General features: G+C 41.3%; 1 protein-coding gene across 2 annotated transcripts in view; it reads right to left on the bottom strand.

Annotated features, from left to right (window-relative positions):
• Positions 1-15,683, bottom strand: part of runx2a (RUNX family transcription factor 2a) — a 66,859-nt gene extending 51,176 nt beyond the window's left edge. The window contains 3 exon segments of one of the 2 annotated variants that reach the window (NM_001292433.1): positions 2,096-2,200; positions 13,811-13,967; positions 14,906-15,683. In NM_001292433.1, the coding sequence (NP_001279362.1) occupies positions 2,096-2,200; positions 13,811-13,967; positions 14,906-15,232 (589 nt within the window). In that variant the 5' untranslated portion in view covers positions 15,233-15,683. 2 annotated transcript variants of the gene reach the window in all.
• Positions 15,684-15,993: the final 310 nt, after the last annotated feature.

Below are 15,993 nucleotides of genomic sequence, written 5' to 3'. Positions count from 1 at the left end.
AAGAGAATCCAAACCAGACTGAGAGTTCAACATATGTATGCCACCAGGACATTTACCTGTGTCTGACTTGGAATGTGCACTCACTCCCTGGTTTCTTAATTCTGGTAAGTATTATGTATAGGTTGGCGAGAGCCAAAGTTGGACCTCAGAATGTGTATAGGGTTACTGGGTTGAGTTTAGTCAGCTCAAACCATAGAGTTTGCTATTGGGAGTACTATCCTGCAAGCTTCCCACTGCTTGGTAACCTATAACCACCCTACCTGTTAGGGCTTTGGCTTGCAGTGTTAACAAGAGCTGAGTGGGAAGAATCTCTGCATCTAATAATGGTCTGCCATTCCTACCGACAAGCTAGGCTGGCTGGTGAGTCATCAGCAGTCCCCCCAGCATAGAAAATGAACTACTGAGACTATGACAGAAAATTTTATTTGTTTCTGACATTCCAATGCCAAGCGTGTCATCTCTGAGCCAACTCAGATTCAAAGGGACACTGCTTAGCTCCTCCAAGGAGGATAGAAAGCTAATAATAATCATGGCATTTGATAGAGCTCTCTATCAAGTTATCAAACAGCTTCACAGAATGTATTATGAAGTTGGTATTTGCTGGTAAATATGGCAGCCAATTTGCACACGGCAATGTACCACACAGCCAATAAGTGAATGACCATTTTGATTTGGGGAATTGTTGGCCCGGACACCTAGAAAAAGTCCCTAGTCTTTTCAACTAGGAACTTGAATGTCCATCTGAACAGGCAGACAGAACCTTGATTTAACATCTCATCTGAAGGATAGTACCTCTAACAACAAGGCACTGGAGTTTCAGCCAAGATTATGAGCTTAAAGTCTCAATGAAAGGTAATGAACCCACAACCTTCTGACTCAGAGGCAAAGTGCTTCCAACTGAGCCAAGCAGACACCTGATAATGGGATAATAATAATCCTTACATTTGATACAGCACCTTCATATTTTTCTGTCCCAGATTCTCAAAGCAGTGAGCTGCCATTGTTGGGTATGCCATCAGGCAACAGAATGAGAGCAGAGGAAAGGAAAATCATCAAGCAAGTGAACCTGAACCACTTCTGTACATTAATTCATAGAATTTGAAGCTAGTGCACTGGTGTATAATGGCCTTCATTGGTCATTAAGGATCAAAGTTGCTTCGCTCCCTGCAATGTAATGATGTGAAGTAGGAAATCTGATTCATTCTTCCTACTCTAAATCGCATTGTATACACAAAACAGCCCAACCCTAAAATCAGGTGCTTGTGTGACCAGCTCTTTAATAAGTTTAAAAAACAGATCGATAAAAGCTTCCTGGATTGTTTGTAAGCTTTCAATAGAACCATAAGCAAGGGAATCCCCAAGATGATTTTCACTATCCAATGGCACTACTCAAGAAGAGGGAGTTTCTTCCAGTGTCCTGGTCAACAGAGGGGCAAACAGACCTCCTACAGGTAGAATCAGATGCAGGTATGATTCACTCTCACTCGATCCCCAGTTAAATTGCACATTTGGTAGAGAATCACTATCAAATATGCAGCACAAACATGCCATCAGAAGCTAAGGTATATCACTCCAGCTGTAACGTCTACTTTACTGACCCACAAAATGAACCTCAATGTGACAAGTGATCTCCTGTAATCTGAGATGCAGAGTAGACACTGGGTTGCAAATAATAACTTGCATTTATTTATTAATGAACATCTCAAAGCATTTTAACAATAAAAGACAACCCACAATTCACCTACCTTCTTACATGAAGGACAACTATGTAATGGGGTGGGTGAAATAACATGCAAAGTAACACTAAAAGAATTCATTCAGTCATGTTGTCATTGTAAATCCTAAAAGCATTACACACAATTAGAATATAATGAAACAGGTTTGGTCCTTCAAAAGAAAAGGAACATTGTTGATATAAATGACTTTTGGCCTAGTTATTGGAGTCATGAAATATAGGTAGAGTCTGCTGGTAAACATAGATCTAAGACGTTCTCCTTACCATTGATCAGAGTAAAAAAAAATTAAACCAAGAAAAGATGTTTGTCTTCAATTGTATAAATCATATCAAGAACAAACATAAGAAAGTCACACTTACTTCTGGGTTCTCTGGGTCCATCCACTGTAACCTTTATAGCTCTGTGGTATGTGGCCACTTGGGGTGGGTTTGTGAATACTGTGATTGTCAATGTAAAACTTTTACCTGAAAAATACAGTAAAATGTACCTTTTACTTTTTGTACCACCATCATACCCTGCCCTTCCCAAACAGTGGCTCGATTCACGTATGTTGGTGCAATGTTGTGACGCTGTGACCTAAAATAAGCACGAGTGCTCAGACATGGATCATTACGCAGATCTCAATGACTCTTGCCTTGAGGCTAGTAATTACAAAAGGTGGCTTGTCTGAAACGTGAGATTTTAACACTAAGCTTCACATGAATGTTCGTGAATATCAGCTTTGTAAGTGTCCATGTTTGTTTGAAATCTGCTTTAACCGTAACAAACACACCGTCAGGCCCAAAGCAACTGTTTTCTAAATCTTAAAGTTAAGCTGTAAATGCTAGAAATTAGCCCTTTTTTTATTAAGGGATCCTGTTGTATGTTTTGCATTGCCTGTTGTATGTTTTGCATTTTCTTTCTCAGTTTTTGCATTTCTTTATCAATCATCAGTGTGACCACTGCACTCCATTTGTTGATGTAGTAAATTGTCTGGCTAAACCTGCCCATTAGAAAGGTCTCAGCCTTCTATGAGAAAGTGCTTAGCAATTCCCAATGTGGTCACAAGGAAGTCTATCGTCTTTTCTGCTCCCAACTACAAAGATCAGGGAGATTTTACAGAAGGTGTAGCATTTAACTCTCAAGGTACCATTGAGGTGTTCTTATTTTTCAGGCTATAATAAAATAATTCTTGCATCTAAATAATTCTAGATATCTAAATAGGAATAATTTGCAGGAGTATGAATATGGAAAAGATAAGGAAATGGGACTGAATAGCTCAAAGAGCTAGCACAGACACAATGGACTAAGTTGCTTTTTCTGTGTTGTAGATGCCTATGGTTCATCAGCAACAACAACTTGCATCTATATAGCGCCCTTCACATGGGGTAGCGTCCCTGAGTGATTCTATGGTTATTGGTGCACCACATCTTTGCACTGTGCAAATATGATTAACTATTAAAACACAGCAAAGCAGAAACAGTTTTGGAACACAAATCCATGCAGTTAAAAGGTGGTAAGAAATTGTACAAACTAAAATTCCATGTTTACTGAGATTTTTGCCTTTCTCTATTCCAGACACACACTGCAAATACTCCTGATATCAAAAAAATCGCTCTGATTTGTAATTAACGAGTTAGTCATTGAACAGGAATTAACTGCATAACTATGAACGAAACATGCTAACTAAATAGCTTTTACCATATATTTCTGTCCTTTTTTTTTACACACAGATCTAGGATTTTGATAACATTTGGAGCACAGTTTCACACAGAACCCATTCTGTGCTGTAGTGGTTAGGATGAGCGATAACCAAAGGAACCATTAAACTCAAGAAATGGATATTCAAATGATATCTTCATGCGGTTTCTAAAACTTAAAATATAATTTCAAAATAAAAAGGAAATGCTCCTGCACAGAAGACCGCTGAAGTATTAGTGTCACGCCCTTAAGAAAGCTGTTCCTGTAAAGAGTTTCAGAATTGTGAAGAAAGGAGGTTATTTATATTTGACAGGTTATTGACTTATTAGGTGGTGTAAGGCAGGTTTTGTAAGTTCCAATACAAATCACAAATCCAACAGGCAATGGTCTATAGAGCACATTCTGCTATAAACCTTAAAATGTATTTAATTTTAAATAAGAGCTAATGTACACACTCGGGGCCCATTTTATTTTGACAATAATTACCTGGATTTTACTTAATGTACAAATGAATCCTGACAAAATTAATCAACCAAATTCATAATAACTTTTCCACTAATATTGCCTGATCATAATGTTATAGTCTGGACAGAAAATAAATGATGAATATCCCTTTTGACTGCTTTAGAATATTGTTCAAAGGAGACTCTCTGATCCAAGGGTTAAATGATCCCTAATTAAGGTCATAAGCCTAAACATGTATCTTATATTCCCACGCTCTGAAGTATTACTCATCCCAATGAATGAAATGAGCAGACATTTACTATTTCACATTATACAGCCCAAAGTGACTCATTTCTAAACAGGTTCACTTTCTTCAGTGAAGAGATATTTCTCAATAGGGTTCTCTCACTTTGTTCCTATTCATCCACTAGGATCTATTGAGTCCTTAGGGCGAGAGCACAGATTATTTGCACACATGCACAATTTATCTTCAATCACCTTGGATTAATGCACTGCACTAGTGAAGGAAATACCTCATTTGAACACTAGTAACCAATTCATTGATGCTAAAAAAAGTGCTCGGCTGTTGACTAGATTGCAATAACATACTGTAATTGAAGTACCAGTCCACGTATCAGTAAACGTTTGAAAAATAAAACTAATGAGACACAGGGGCACCGAGGGGGAAAAACGTCTAAGACAATTGAAGACAAAGCGATCTATATAAGGACCACACAGGGGAACGGGAAGTGCAGTAGAATTTTTTTTAGTAAAGGATTGATGGGCAAATGGATTAAACTGCCAGCACAGATGATAGAAAAAGGAACCATGAAGCGTTTTAAAACAGAACTACAAGTTCCTGGAAATTAAAAGGATTTGAAGTTATTAGAACGATAGAACTCCCGATGTCCTGACTATTAATCCCACTATACAATTAATCATTTGCTCCATGTTTATGGAAATGTGTTGCTGCATTTGCCCATAAAACACACAGTCCTCCACTTTACAATACACTTTACTGTGAAGCACTTTGAGACGTCCTCCTGATGTGAAAGATGTTATACCAAATTTAAGGGTTAGAATTATTAGAAGCAAATTTGAAGCGAGTTTTTGGAAGATTTGATGAGTGTCTAGATAAACCAATGGACTACTTCTGCCTGAAACAGTTACTATAACCAGCAGAGATACAGCCATTAGCTCAGCATGTTGCAATGATTCAGTCATTTCCTCCCATATGTGTAATTCAGATCCTTTGCACTGTTGGAGTGAGTAACTTCTCCAATCCCATATCCTTAATGATATCATCTAAACTGACCGTTTAAACCAAATTTGCTGTGGCAAACATAAAGATAGTGAAGTTAATAAAAAAGTATTTATAACTATTCCAAAACTACAGTGCCATGGGATCTTTAGCATCCACCAGAACAGGCACACAGGACCTCGATTTAACGTTGCATTATGTGGGTTCTGGGGAATTCCAGGTGGCCTTAATTATTTAAATATAGAGCCATGAACGTTTACACATCTTGCATAATACATACATTTATTTACACATGGTTTACCTAGCTCACACAATAGGGCTCACCGTCGTCCAGATTGCACTGATTGCTCTGTCCAGAGAGCCTTTCACTGGTATTAATGGACCAGAAATAAACTATTAAAATGAACTTCAACACCATAGATTCCTGCAGGTACCTTAGCAAATTGATTGTGGTTTCATGCCACTTGGCCCTGATCAGAAAATGTTCCTGCACAGGGCACTAAACATGCTATTTGATGGGCACAGATGTTAGAAATACCCTGAATTTATTACACAGTATTTATGAGGCTTTAATAAAATGTACTTGCAACAGATCAAACATATTTCACTGTAGTATATCCTGATATAGCACTTACCTGGGATGAAACTGTTTGTGACTTCCTGCCCTTTGTAATGCCAGATGAAATTCAAAATACGACTCGTGGGGAGACTCTCTTTCCTAGTTTACATTGCAGGCCACGATGTGAATGAGTGAAGCTGTATATACATCCTGGGGTCTATTATCCAATTTGTATGAACCATGTGTATCTATGGTTCATACAAGATAGTGTAAAGTGCCATGGGATCTTTAACATCCACCTGACCTCAGCTTAACGTCACATTCAAAGAACTACACCTCTGACAATGCAACGTTCCCCTAGTACTGTACTAGAATGTCAGCCTGGACTATGAGTTCAAAGTCCTGATGAGGAGCTTGAAACCACAACGCAAGAGCGCTAACAACTGAACAACGCTGATTCAACTTGTAATACGGTGCCCAAAATTGCACACAATTCTCCAAGTGTGGCCTAGTCAAAGTCTTGCACAAAATCATCATTCCCTCCTTGCATTTGTACTCTCTTGATATAAACTAAGGATACCATTTACCTTCAGTAACAAGGAGGTCAGAAACAATGCACCCGAGAAGTCGGGATGACGTCTCATTCCCTCGGGACGTCCTCCTGACGTGAAAGGCAACAACAGCAACAAGATTACATTTGTATAGCAGCTTTCACGTCGGGAGGATGTCCCAAGGCGCTGGACAGTGTACAGCATTTTAGACTCTATACAAATGTAATTTATTGTTATTGTTGTTGTATAGTATAAACCACGCCTGTTGTCCAATGACAGCTTCTTTTTAAAATATTATTAAAGAGACAGTCACAGTAGCAAATAGACTAAAACTATTAAACTTCAGTAATTTCATGTGGGAGCCTGACAGTAAACTGCAAGAATAAACTGTCATTCTACCACTCAAGGCTTCATTTTGATCCAAGTCCCAGAGGTAAAAAGACAGAAATTCAGATTTCAATTCATCTCAAAGATGCTTTCAAAGAAAAATTCTCAACAAATTTCTTTCCTCTCCAAGAAGGTATTTTCTTTCCCCTGTTTTATGGTTTCATGGATATTGGTGACTTTCTGGTGAGCTTTAACAGTGAGCAGCAGCAGCAAGCTATTCAACCAACTATTCAACCTCAAGCATTGGAGTTGAGGGACGTACTTTTGCAATCTCCTTCAGTATATTCTACAAGCCCTCTGCTGTTGTGACCCACTGTTCTTCTGCTTATTACTCAATAACTCTGTCCCACCAGTGAGCTTTCAGAGAGGAACTCTTTCCCAAAATTCTTTTGGTTCTTACCTTTTCTTCTTGCCTTGAAAACTCTGTTGAAAATCTCTCTTTTTGTGCCTTTGATCAATACCCTCAAATTATCCCTTCTTTGTTCCCTGTTCAGAGACTTTCATTCTCACAAAGCACTTTGTGATGGCCATGGTATATGAAAATTTCTGTGCAAGTTAGCTTTTTGATGGTGGGAAGGGAGGAAGCAAGGCAGAGATCTGTTTACAGATCAACCACAAGATATTTTATTATTCTGCTCCCATTGAATATTTGGTAAAAAGAGAGCAAACACTCTACAGAGATGGAAAACAAAAATCTGGTATCAGTCTGTAAACAGACTGCCAATAAAAACAAACCAGTCTCAAAGCTGTACAGTGGGCAAACTCCAATGGAATTGCCTGTCCTATTGCATCCGTTTCACTAATAGAAATATGCACAGGACTCCGTTGGCAGCATAATTATATTAAAATAAACACACCCAAAACACCAGAAAAGGACTGATATTAGGATAAATAGATATCATTCCTGTATAATGTCCAAAACTAGATGGCTGATGCGGGGATGCAGTGTACCTCTCCCGACACTTGAATACAGATATAATAGAAATAATAACCATGCTAATAATCCTTGCATTTCATATAGGGCCTATGACATCAAAACATCTCAAAGTCCTTCACAAGTAATTTTGGTCAAATGTAATGACTGTGCATTTGTAGGCAAACTTTTTTGCAATTTGCCCACAGAAGATCCGACAGCCATGAAATGACTGATCTATTTATTTGGAGGATTGTTGGTCAAGAAACTGGGATACTGAGTCTTGTAGCTCAGTGGTTAGAGCACTCGTTTTGCAAGCGAGAGACCTGAGTTCAATTCCAGGCAGGACAAAACCTTGGGCAAGTTTCCTTACTCCACACGCCTAATAATAATCCCTCCAAAACCAAAAACAATAATAAATTGGTCATTTTCAATCTACGACTGGTTGTGGGACATTGCTGTGCGCAATTGGCTGCTGCGTTCGCCCACAAATATACAGTCAATTCACTTTACTGTGTGTTCTGTGAAACGCTTTGGGACGTACTGCCAATGTGAAAAGCGCTATATCAAATGCAAGGATTATTATTATTATTTATTAGAAACACCTTTCTCTTTTCACCTAGCGTCATGAGTTTTTTTAAAACCATCTATCAGAGAAGACAGACAGAATCCTGGTTTAACATTTCATATCAATGATGGCAGACCCGACAAGGCATTGGTGAGACAGTAGTGCACTGAATTGCCAGCCTACACTGTAATTCAAAATCCTGTTTTAGGGTAAAGTTAAGCACTGCCTCTGCCCTGGCATTGAAGTACTGATACAGGGCTAAGGATTGCACACACTGTGACAGCAAATGACTGATGTACGGACAAAATGCTGTTCCTGCCATAACACAACTGGATTTGTGGAGGCAACCCCTGTACCTATTCCAATACTAACTGAGGTAGGAGCAAATTGACAATGAGGTTTAAAATGTGTCTATGTTAAACTGGAGTCCTTTATTAAATAGAGACTCACTGTGCTAACTGGAGGTGCATAAAGCTAAAATGCTGCAACATCACTTTGACAAGATCTACTTTTGGAACAGAATTGTCGCAGACCAGTGAACCGTATTTCCAGCTTCCTTATTAAGGAATCCTGTTAGAAATCGGTGCATATTACATGTTTCTACTCTGATAATGTGGAACAGACGAAGGAATCTATACATACTATTCATTGTACTTACACTGACACTAATGTTCACCTTTTATATTCATTGCATACATTGTGACAATCTCCATACTGAATGTCATAAGCAATGGGTGCATAAATCAGTGTAATATTTTTTGCAATGAAATAAAGACCAGGTGGTATTCCCTATCCTTAGTTCCCAGTGCCATGTTTAGCTTGTACTTTGAGTATAGGCCTTGCACCTTTAAACAATTTCTAGAACTGCCGCCAAGTGTTAGGTGCTTTTCACATACCTTAATTATTCTCTTTGCATTTTGCCATGAAATGAATTTGAAATGACATTATTAGCCACACCCATGAAACAAAAATAAATGATTTGCGTGTTGCAAACATTGCAAGGAAATATTCTCTCAATATCATATGCTGTGCAATGGAATGCTCTAAATTGTACATTATGAATTAATGTCTTACTGTAAGGCTTCAATTTACAATGCTCTTCTATTAAGATAATCAACATTATGCTTTTGTTCCCATCATAAAGGATTGATGTTACTCCAAAGTATTTGAGGTTAGGGCATAACTATGTCAGAAGAAATTTATAACTTCCTCCAAATAAAGATGAAGATATAGATACCATGAATATCTTGCAAAGGAAACATAACTATGGTAATCAGAACATTCACTGCGTCCAAGGGTTCTCATTAAGTAAAATAGTGGTCATACAAACTCCATTAACCCATGTGTAATAATAACTTGAAGCTGAAGGACAACAATGTATCAAACTGTTGAATGTTGCTACATTTGTCTATTTTATAGTAAAAGAAGTCTGCATGAAGTTTTCTACAACTCTGTGCTCTTTTACATCCTTCAAAAAAAGTCAGCAGTGCGTTACCCTCGTGATGATTCAATTCAGCAAATCCATGCAAACAGGATATTTATTTAAAAGTAATTAATCTGCCAAATGAGAAAGTTTCCTAAAGACAGACTTGTTCATACCTGCACTTTCAGCTCTCCTGACAATTGCCATGTTTTTTTTTCTCGCTAATTTTCTCCCTTACCCTTTTCTGAAAATACAGTACAGTATTTGGCTCCTTTCTCATTTTACTGGGAAGCAATACCATGGGTGTTGGTTGCCTTCTGCTACCTTGCACAAGCAATCCATTCATTTGTGATCCTTGACCTTAAGTGCAGGCAGCCTGTTTGACTGGGGGGGCTGGGGTGGGGGTTAGAATCACAACCATACCCAGTGTACACCATGCCAAGAGGGGACTCCAGATGGTGATCTAGATTTGGAACACTGGCTGATTTTATTATTATATTGTGATATAATATATATATAATATATATAACGCTGGCTGCTTTTACTAACACAAACCCAGGAACATTGAGGCCAACTGTAGTATCCTAACTACTGCCCCCCATTGAGATCAGCTATTGCAGCACAATCTTCCTGTCTGTATGGCCTCCTGTTCCACTGGACCTTCACTGGAATTAATGTTTGGTTTAGCTTACAAAAATACATCAATGACAGATCCTACTTTGGGCCTATTTACCAACTTGTCTATCAATAATGACTATCAGAGAAAATTACACTATTTCTGGCAGCTGAACTGGAAGAGGGATAGCAACATTAGGTTGCATACATGACCACATCACAGGATTTGTGACATACATGTTACATGATAACACTACATGTTGCAGACATCTAGTTTTTGGGATGGGGCAAAATAAAGGAAGCTCAAAAGTGAAGTCAACTGTCAATCAGGCAATGCTCTCAGGCTCTTAACTTTATATTCCTTTGGCTCTAATTCTGTGTAGGTTCAAGCATGGAACATGCAATGTAAGCACTGTGAAATGTTATCATACGTGATGACGTTATAATAAACATAACCACACTGTGTACATTATATAGTGGTGCCATACATTGTCTCTCCTCTGCAGTTCTGTGTCTCCTCTGCAAGAAGCAGAGACAGAACTGGATAACACAGTAAGATAACTGGTGCAGTGACTCCATAGTCCATGCTTGGCCAAGGAGGAGCAAAACAAATGACATGGTATATCCGATCAAGTTCAATTTTGAGACTGGTTTGAAGACAGGGGCAGAGTTCAAATGATAATCACTATGATTGTACAGGCATCTGCCAGCCACTGGCAATGGTCAAATCAAAAACTGGTGAGAGCATCACGATTTTATTGTTTGGTACAAACTTGCCCTGGTTATTGCTCAATCACAGTCTGATAATCTTGTTGCAAACTTGGCATCCAGTCTTGGTTAATTTTGAAGGGGAGGAGGGTGTTTTTAAAAATCTCCTGCTGGAACACTTACAGTACAGGTTCACACAGCGATTGATCATTTGAGTAGTGTACAAGTGCAGTCTGTGGAACAGAGCTCCAGTCTGAGTCAATGGCTTTGGGAAAGGAAGGTGATAATTGACATTTATTAAACCTAAACAATGATTCATTACATTACAACAATGCGCCGAGCCGTGTGCATGCCTGTGACTTGCAGTGAACTTGCTTCTGTCCTGCCGCAAGCTGTTTTAACAAGCTGGACATTGACTATTTCAATTAGATGTGACATGACTGTATTGGGGCCCACTCACTGGCAGCGATTGTCGAAATAAAAGCGTTTATACGAGTTGCAAAAGTGAAAGAGTCAAACGGCAGTTGTGCTTTTGTGCCAAACGGTTTCATTTATTCATTTGGCCTAAATGGATGCCTGTTAGCCATCTGAATAATTATAAAAGCCCCTTATTTTAAAGTCCACAATTGAAGGGTGTAATTTATTTCATTCTCTGGGGTTGTAGCATAATTTGGGAGGGGGTGTCAGAAAGGGGCTTAGTGTGGCCTGACTGAACACAAGTCTCTGCACCTATTCAGCAGCCATTCATTCCCCACACGTGTAATAAGTCAAATATGCAATGGTTAGTCATTTCCAATAGAAGTCATTGCAGCAATGCTTCAAGACAGGAAAAAGTGGGCGTTGTAAAAGTGAGTCAATAAAACAGTCAGCGCTGCGCGTCAACAGCAGCGCTTTGCATAAACTGGTGAATTCATCAGAGCTGAGTCTGTGAGCGCAGTGTTTATTATTCACTCCGCTCTGCCAACCGTGGGCTTTGACTTAACTCTCTGCAGCTCACAGTTTGGAAATCCAACGGCATCGGGGGGCACGCAATTCAAAGCGTCAATCCTTTCGGTGGGAAGGTCTCACCCTCGACAACCTCTGAATTGTGCTCCTGCCCGTGACTGCAGAGACCCTGATCTAACCCGTACCTGTACCTGTGCGGCCCTTTTCTGTTGATATTGAGTTGATTCCCACCAGTTTTTGTTCTGTTTGCCTTCGTGTACCCATGCGATCTCCTTGTGTGCATTCACCTGCCCTGCCCTGCCCTGCCCTGCCCTGCCTGCCCTGCCTTGCCCTGCCTGCCCCGCCTGGGAGCTGCTGTGTGTGTGTGTGTGTGTGTGAGTGTGAGTGTGTGTCTGTCTGACTCCTGGTTTGGGAGCAATTCATGGGAAGCTCAGCACATCAGCGGGTTGTCCTCACTTTCCCATGTCCGCCCCTGCGATGCCAGTTGCCGGTGACCCCTCTCCTGAAGGTTCAGTTAGAAATGGGAATCAATTAACGATCTTATCTCTTTCCTCTCCCCCTCCCTCCTGAACTGATTCCCACAGACAAGTCTGGGCTCAAACCCACTGCAGAGCTCTTCCTGCCTTTGGCACACTCTGAAGCTGGAGGCGAGTCTCCTGCATCAAAGCGAACCAGGGGTTTGTTTCGCGGAGATCATAAAGAGGGAGGGAGGGAGGAGGGGGGGAAAAAAAAAAGGTCAAGTCTGTTTGGACATAATTACACTTCATCAAAAGAAGCTTTCTTCATCTTCCATGCGTGAAAAGCCTGCAAGCAGTTAGTCTTTTTTTTTAAAGGGGGGGGGGGGGGAGAATGCTTTTTGGGATGAGAGCCAACAGAGAGAGAGAGAGAAAAAAGAAAAACTGCAACAAAAAAAAACAGCTCACCATCTCTTTTCTTATTTCTTTGAACTTCTTTTGAAACGTATTTTTCAGGTACTTTCAGGGACTGAAATGGTTGCATCGTGTGTGTGTGTGTGTGTGTGTGTGTGTGTGAGTGTTTTTTTGGTTAATTCTTTTTATAGAAACAAGAAGGACTTGGCATCCAAGTCGCGTTTTGGAAAACGTTTGCTCTCTCTCTCCCCCTCTCTCCTCTCTCTTCTTTTTTTTTTTGCCAGGATTACTTTTAGCAAAGTGTTGGCTTGTAAGAGAAATCCTTCCGGCCATTAACTGAAGGTCTCTTCCAAGCAGCAAATAGAGAAAGAGAGACAAAACCTCATCCACAAGGGATTAAACTGGTTCGAAAACCTGTCACTTCCTGCATTATTTTTTTTTCCGTTACAGAAGGGTTACAGCAATTTCGACACGTTATAGTGCATCAGAATGTGGACAACCTTTTGCACAATCTTCCACAGACATCTGGGAATACTTCGAAAAGCTCCATCGGCTTCTCTTTTTTTGGAGCTGTCTGACAACAAACTAATGCTCTTTTTCCCTCTCCCTTCCTAAAATGATGCCGATTACCCCCTCCAACCCAACCGTGAAGTGGTTACGAGTAAATACTCACACACTCACTCACACAGTAAAGACCGACAGCCACAGACTGCAGCAATGTCAATGCCAACCCCACAGAGACACCGTGACACTGCTCTGCCAGACAGTCAGACAGACAGACAGTCAGACAGACAGACAGACAGGGGGGCATCATCTGAAGCTGGGTCCAGCCCGAATGAGTTAATAATGATAATAATAATAATAATAGCAATAATCCTGGCTTTTGATACAGCGCCTCATCACGTCTTCAGACACAGTGAACGCAGGAGCTACACGTTACAGTGTTCAGTGTCGGGATAAGAAGTGTAGTATAGTATTGAGGCACTGAGACAGTGCACTTGATCTCTCTCTCACTCACTGAAATAGTGCACTTGATCTCTCACTCACTCACACACTGAGACAGTGCACTTGATCTCTCTCTCTCTCTCTCACACACGCACAGATTGTTTGACAGTGAATGGCCATTATAAAAGTAAAGGGAGTCACCGTACCCCGTCCGCTCCTGCCCACGAAACGCAGATCGTTGAAGCGAGCCACTTGGTTTTTCATCACGGCCGAGGCGTTGCGGAGCTCAGCCGAGTAGTTCTCATCATTGCCGGCCATGACCGTCACCACAGTGCCGTCAGGAACATCCCCCAGAGCTACAACCTGCCGGAGAGGGGAGGGGAGGAGAGGAGACACTCATCGATACCGACCATCAGTGAAGTGCTGAGAGCGGGACAGCTTCACCTTCAGGGGTTTAACCCGATGCTTTTATTTTTTTAAAAAAACCCAATGAGGGATACCGAGCAGTTCGCGATCGGGCTGTGCTCCCCCCGTTCATTGCCATCGTCTCGTTTTACCCTAAACCGGACAGTGCCATTGCAATTCAATTAAAAACAAGTGCTGCAGTCACTGCAGCTCTGCGGGAATGTCCCAGGATCGCACTGCCCAGATATCTCCCCCCGATGATCATCTCTCTCTCTCTCTCTCTCCCTCTCTCTGCAATAAGGGACATTGAAGGATATCGCGGGACAAGTTTATTTGTAAAAGAACCGAAATGTTCTTATGCAAAGCCTCGTGTTACTACCGGGGCTTTGCAGTGACCCCCTGGTTTGCTGCCGATCATATCAATGGCACTTTAAACCCCTTAACCTTCAGTTTATTGAGAGCCGCTGTCGGACTGAGGTGCACCAAAGTGGTGAATAATATGTGGTCCGCGATAACAGGACCGTTTGCTCCCGAGGTGGAAATCCTGCAAACTCACTCACTCACTCACTCACTGCTGTGGTCGAACAGAAGACAGAAGTTCTCAAAAGTGGTAGAAAGAGAACGCAAACTCTTAGGGATCTGTCAGTCACACTTCACCCCAATCAGAAACAATAATGTAACCGGTGCAAACACGACACACATCGCAGGGCTGTTGACTACTGCGCTTATTAATTAATCGATGAATGAATTAATGGATTAATGAATGCGTGTTTGAAGCCCAGGGCTAAAAAACACAAACCACCGCACGCGAGTGTTTCCAGTGATGGGTTTATCTCTTGCGTTTTGCAACCGAAAGCAAAGCTGCGGGTGTGGGTCGGGGGTTATGCCGCTGTTACCTTGAATGCCACGGGCAGCGTCTTGTTACACCTCCAGTGGGACGGCAGGACAGAGCAGAGGAAGTTGGGGCTGTCGGTGCGGACCAGCTCTGCGGGGTGGTCGGCGATGATGTCCACCATACTGCGGTTCTCATGGGGCCGGATCAGCGACCTGCCCAGTGCCGCCGCCGCTGCCGCCGCCGCCGCCGCTCCGGCCACTGCCACTCCGGGCCCCGACTCCTGATGAGGGGCCATCCCGCTCACATCGCTCATCTTCCCCGATGCTGGTAAAGTGGTGGACGGTGGAGTGAAGCGCCGACTTGTGCTCGGATCTACGGGAATACGCATCACAACAGTCTGATTAGGGGCTTTTTGCAACAAAGCCACAAATTGTCAATCTCTCCAATTGGTATTAGTTATTGTCACTGAATCGACTCCAGTCCAATGTGTTTCGCTTCCTTTTTTTCTACTTTTTTTTTCTCTCTTTCCTCCCCCCCCTCTTTCTTTTCTTCTTCTTCTTCTTCTTCGTCTTCTTCTTCTTCTTCTCCTCCTCCCAAAATATATAAAAATGCAATCAAATACGGTTTGATTGTTTCTTCTTCTTCTTCTTCTTCTTCTTCTTCTTCTTCTTCTTCTTCAGTGAAGTCAGTCACTTCCTTACAGATGTAGTACAATGTAATCCCAATGTGCAATGTATCTTTTTTTTGGGGGGGGGGTGGTGTGTGTGGGGGGTAGTTTGGTGTGGAGAGAGGGGGAAGAAGAGAAAAAATTTCTAATCCAAGATGCGGTCGAAGACGATAAAAGAGGGGAAAGAAATGAGAGAGAAAAAGAAAGAGAGAGAGAGAGAGAAAAAGCCACAGTATCCAACTGGTGGTTTTACGGAGGCTGGGATTATAAAGCAAGGTTTGTGGTCATGAAAAAAAGTGAGCGATGATGAGACATCAAACAACACGTGGTGACTGGAGGAGTCATCAACTACTTTAAAAATACACTCTATATTCCCCTGGAAGACGAGAGATCGAGACGGTCAAATTGGCATCTCTCCCCCCCCCCCCACCACCCCAATGCTTCGATTGCTGTCCCCAAATGCATATATATATTTTTGCAGT

This window comes from Callorhinchus milii, unplaced genomic scaffold, assembly GCF_018977255.1.
Source record: "Callorhinchus milii isolate IMCB2004 unplaced genomic scaffold, IMCB_Cmil_1.0 Scaffold3, whole genome shotgun sequence".
Classification (NCBI taxonomy): Eukaryota; Metazoa; Chordata; class Chondrichthyes; order Chimaeriformes; family Callorhinchidae; genus Callorhinchus; species Callorhinchus milii.
This window is presented reverse-complemented; position numbering and strand designations above follow the sequence as displayed.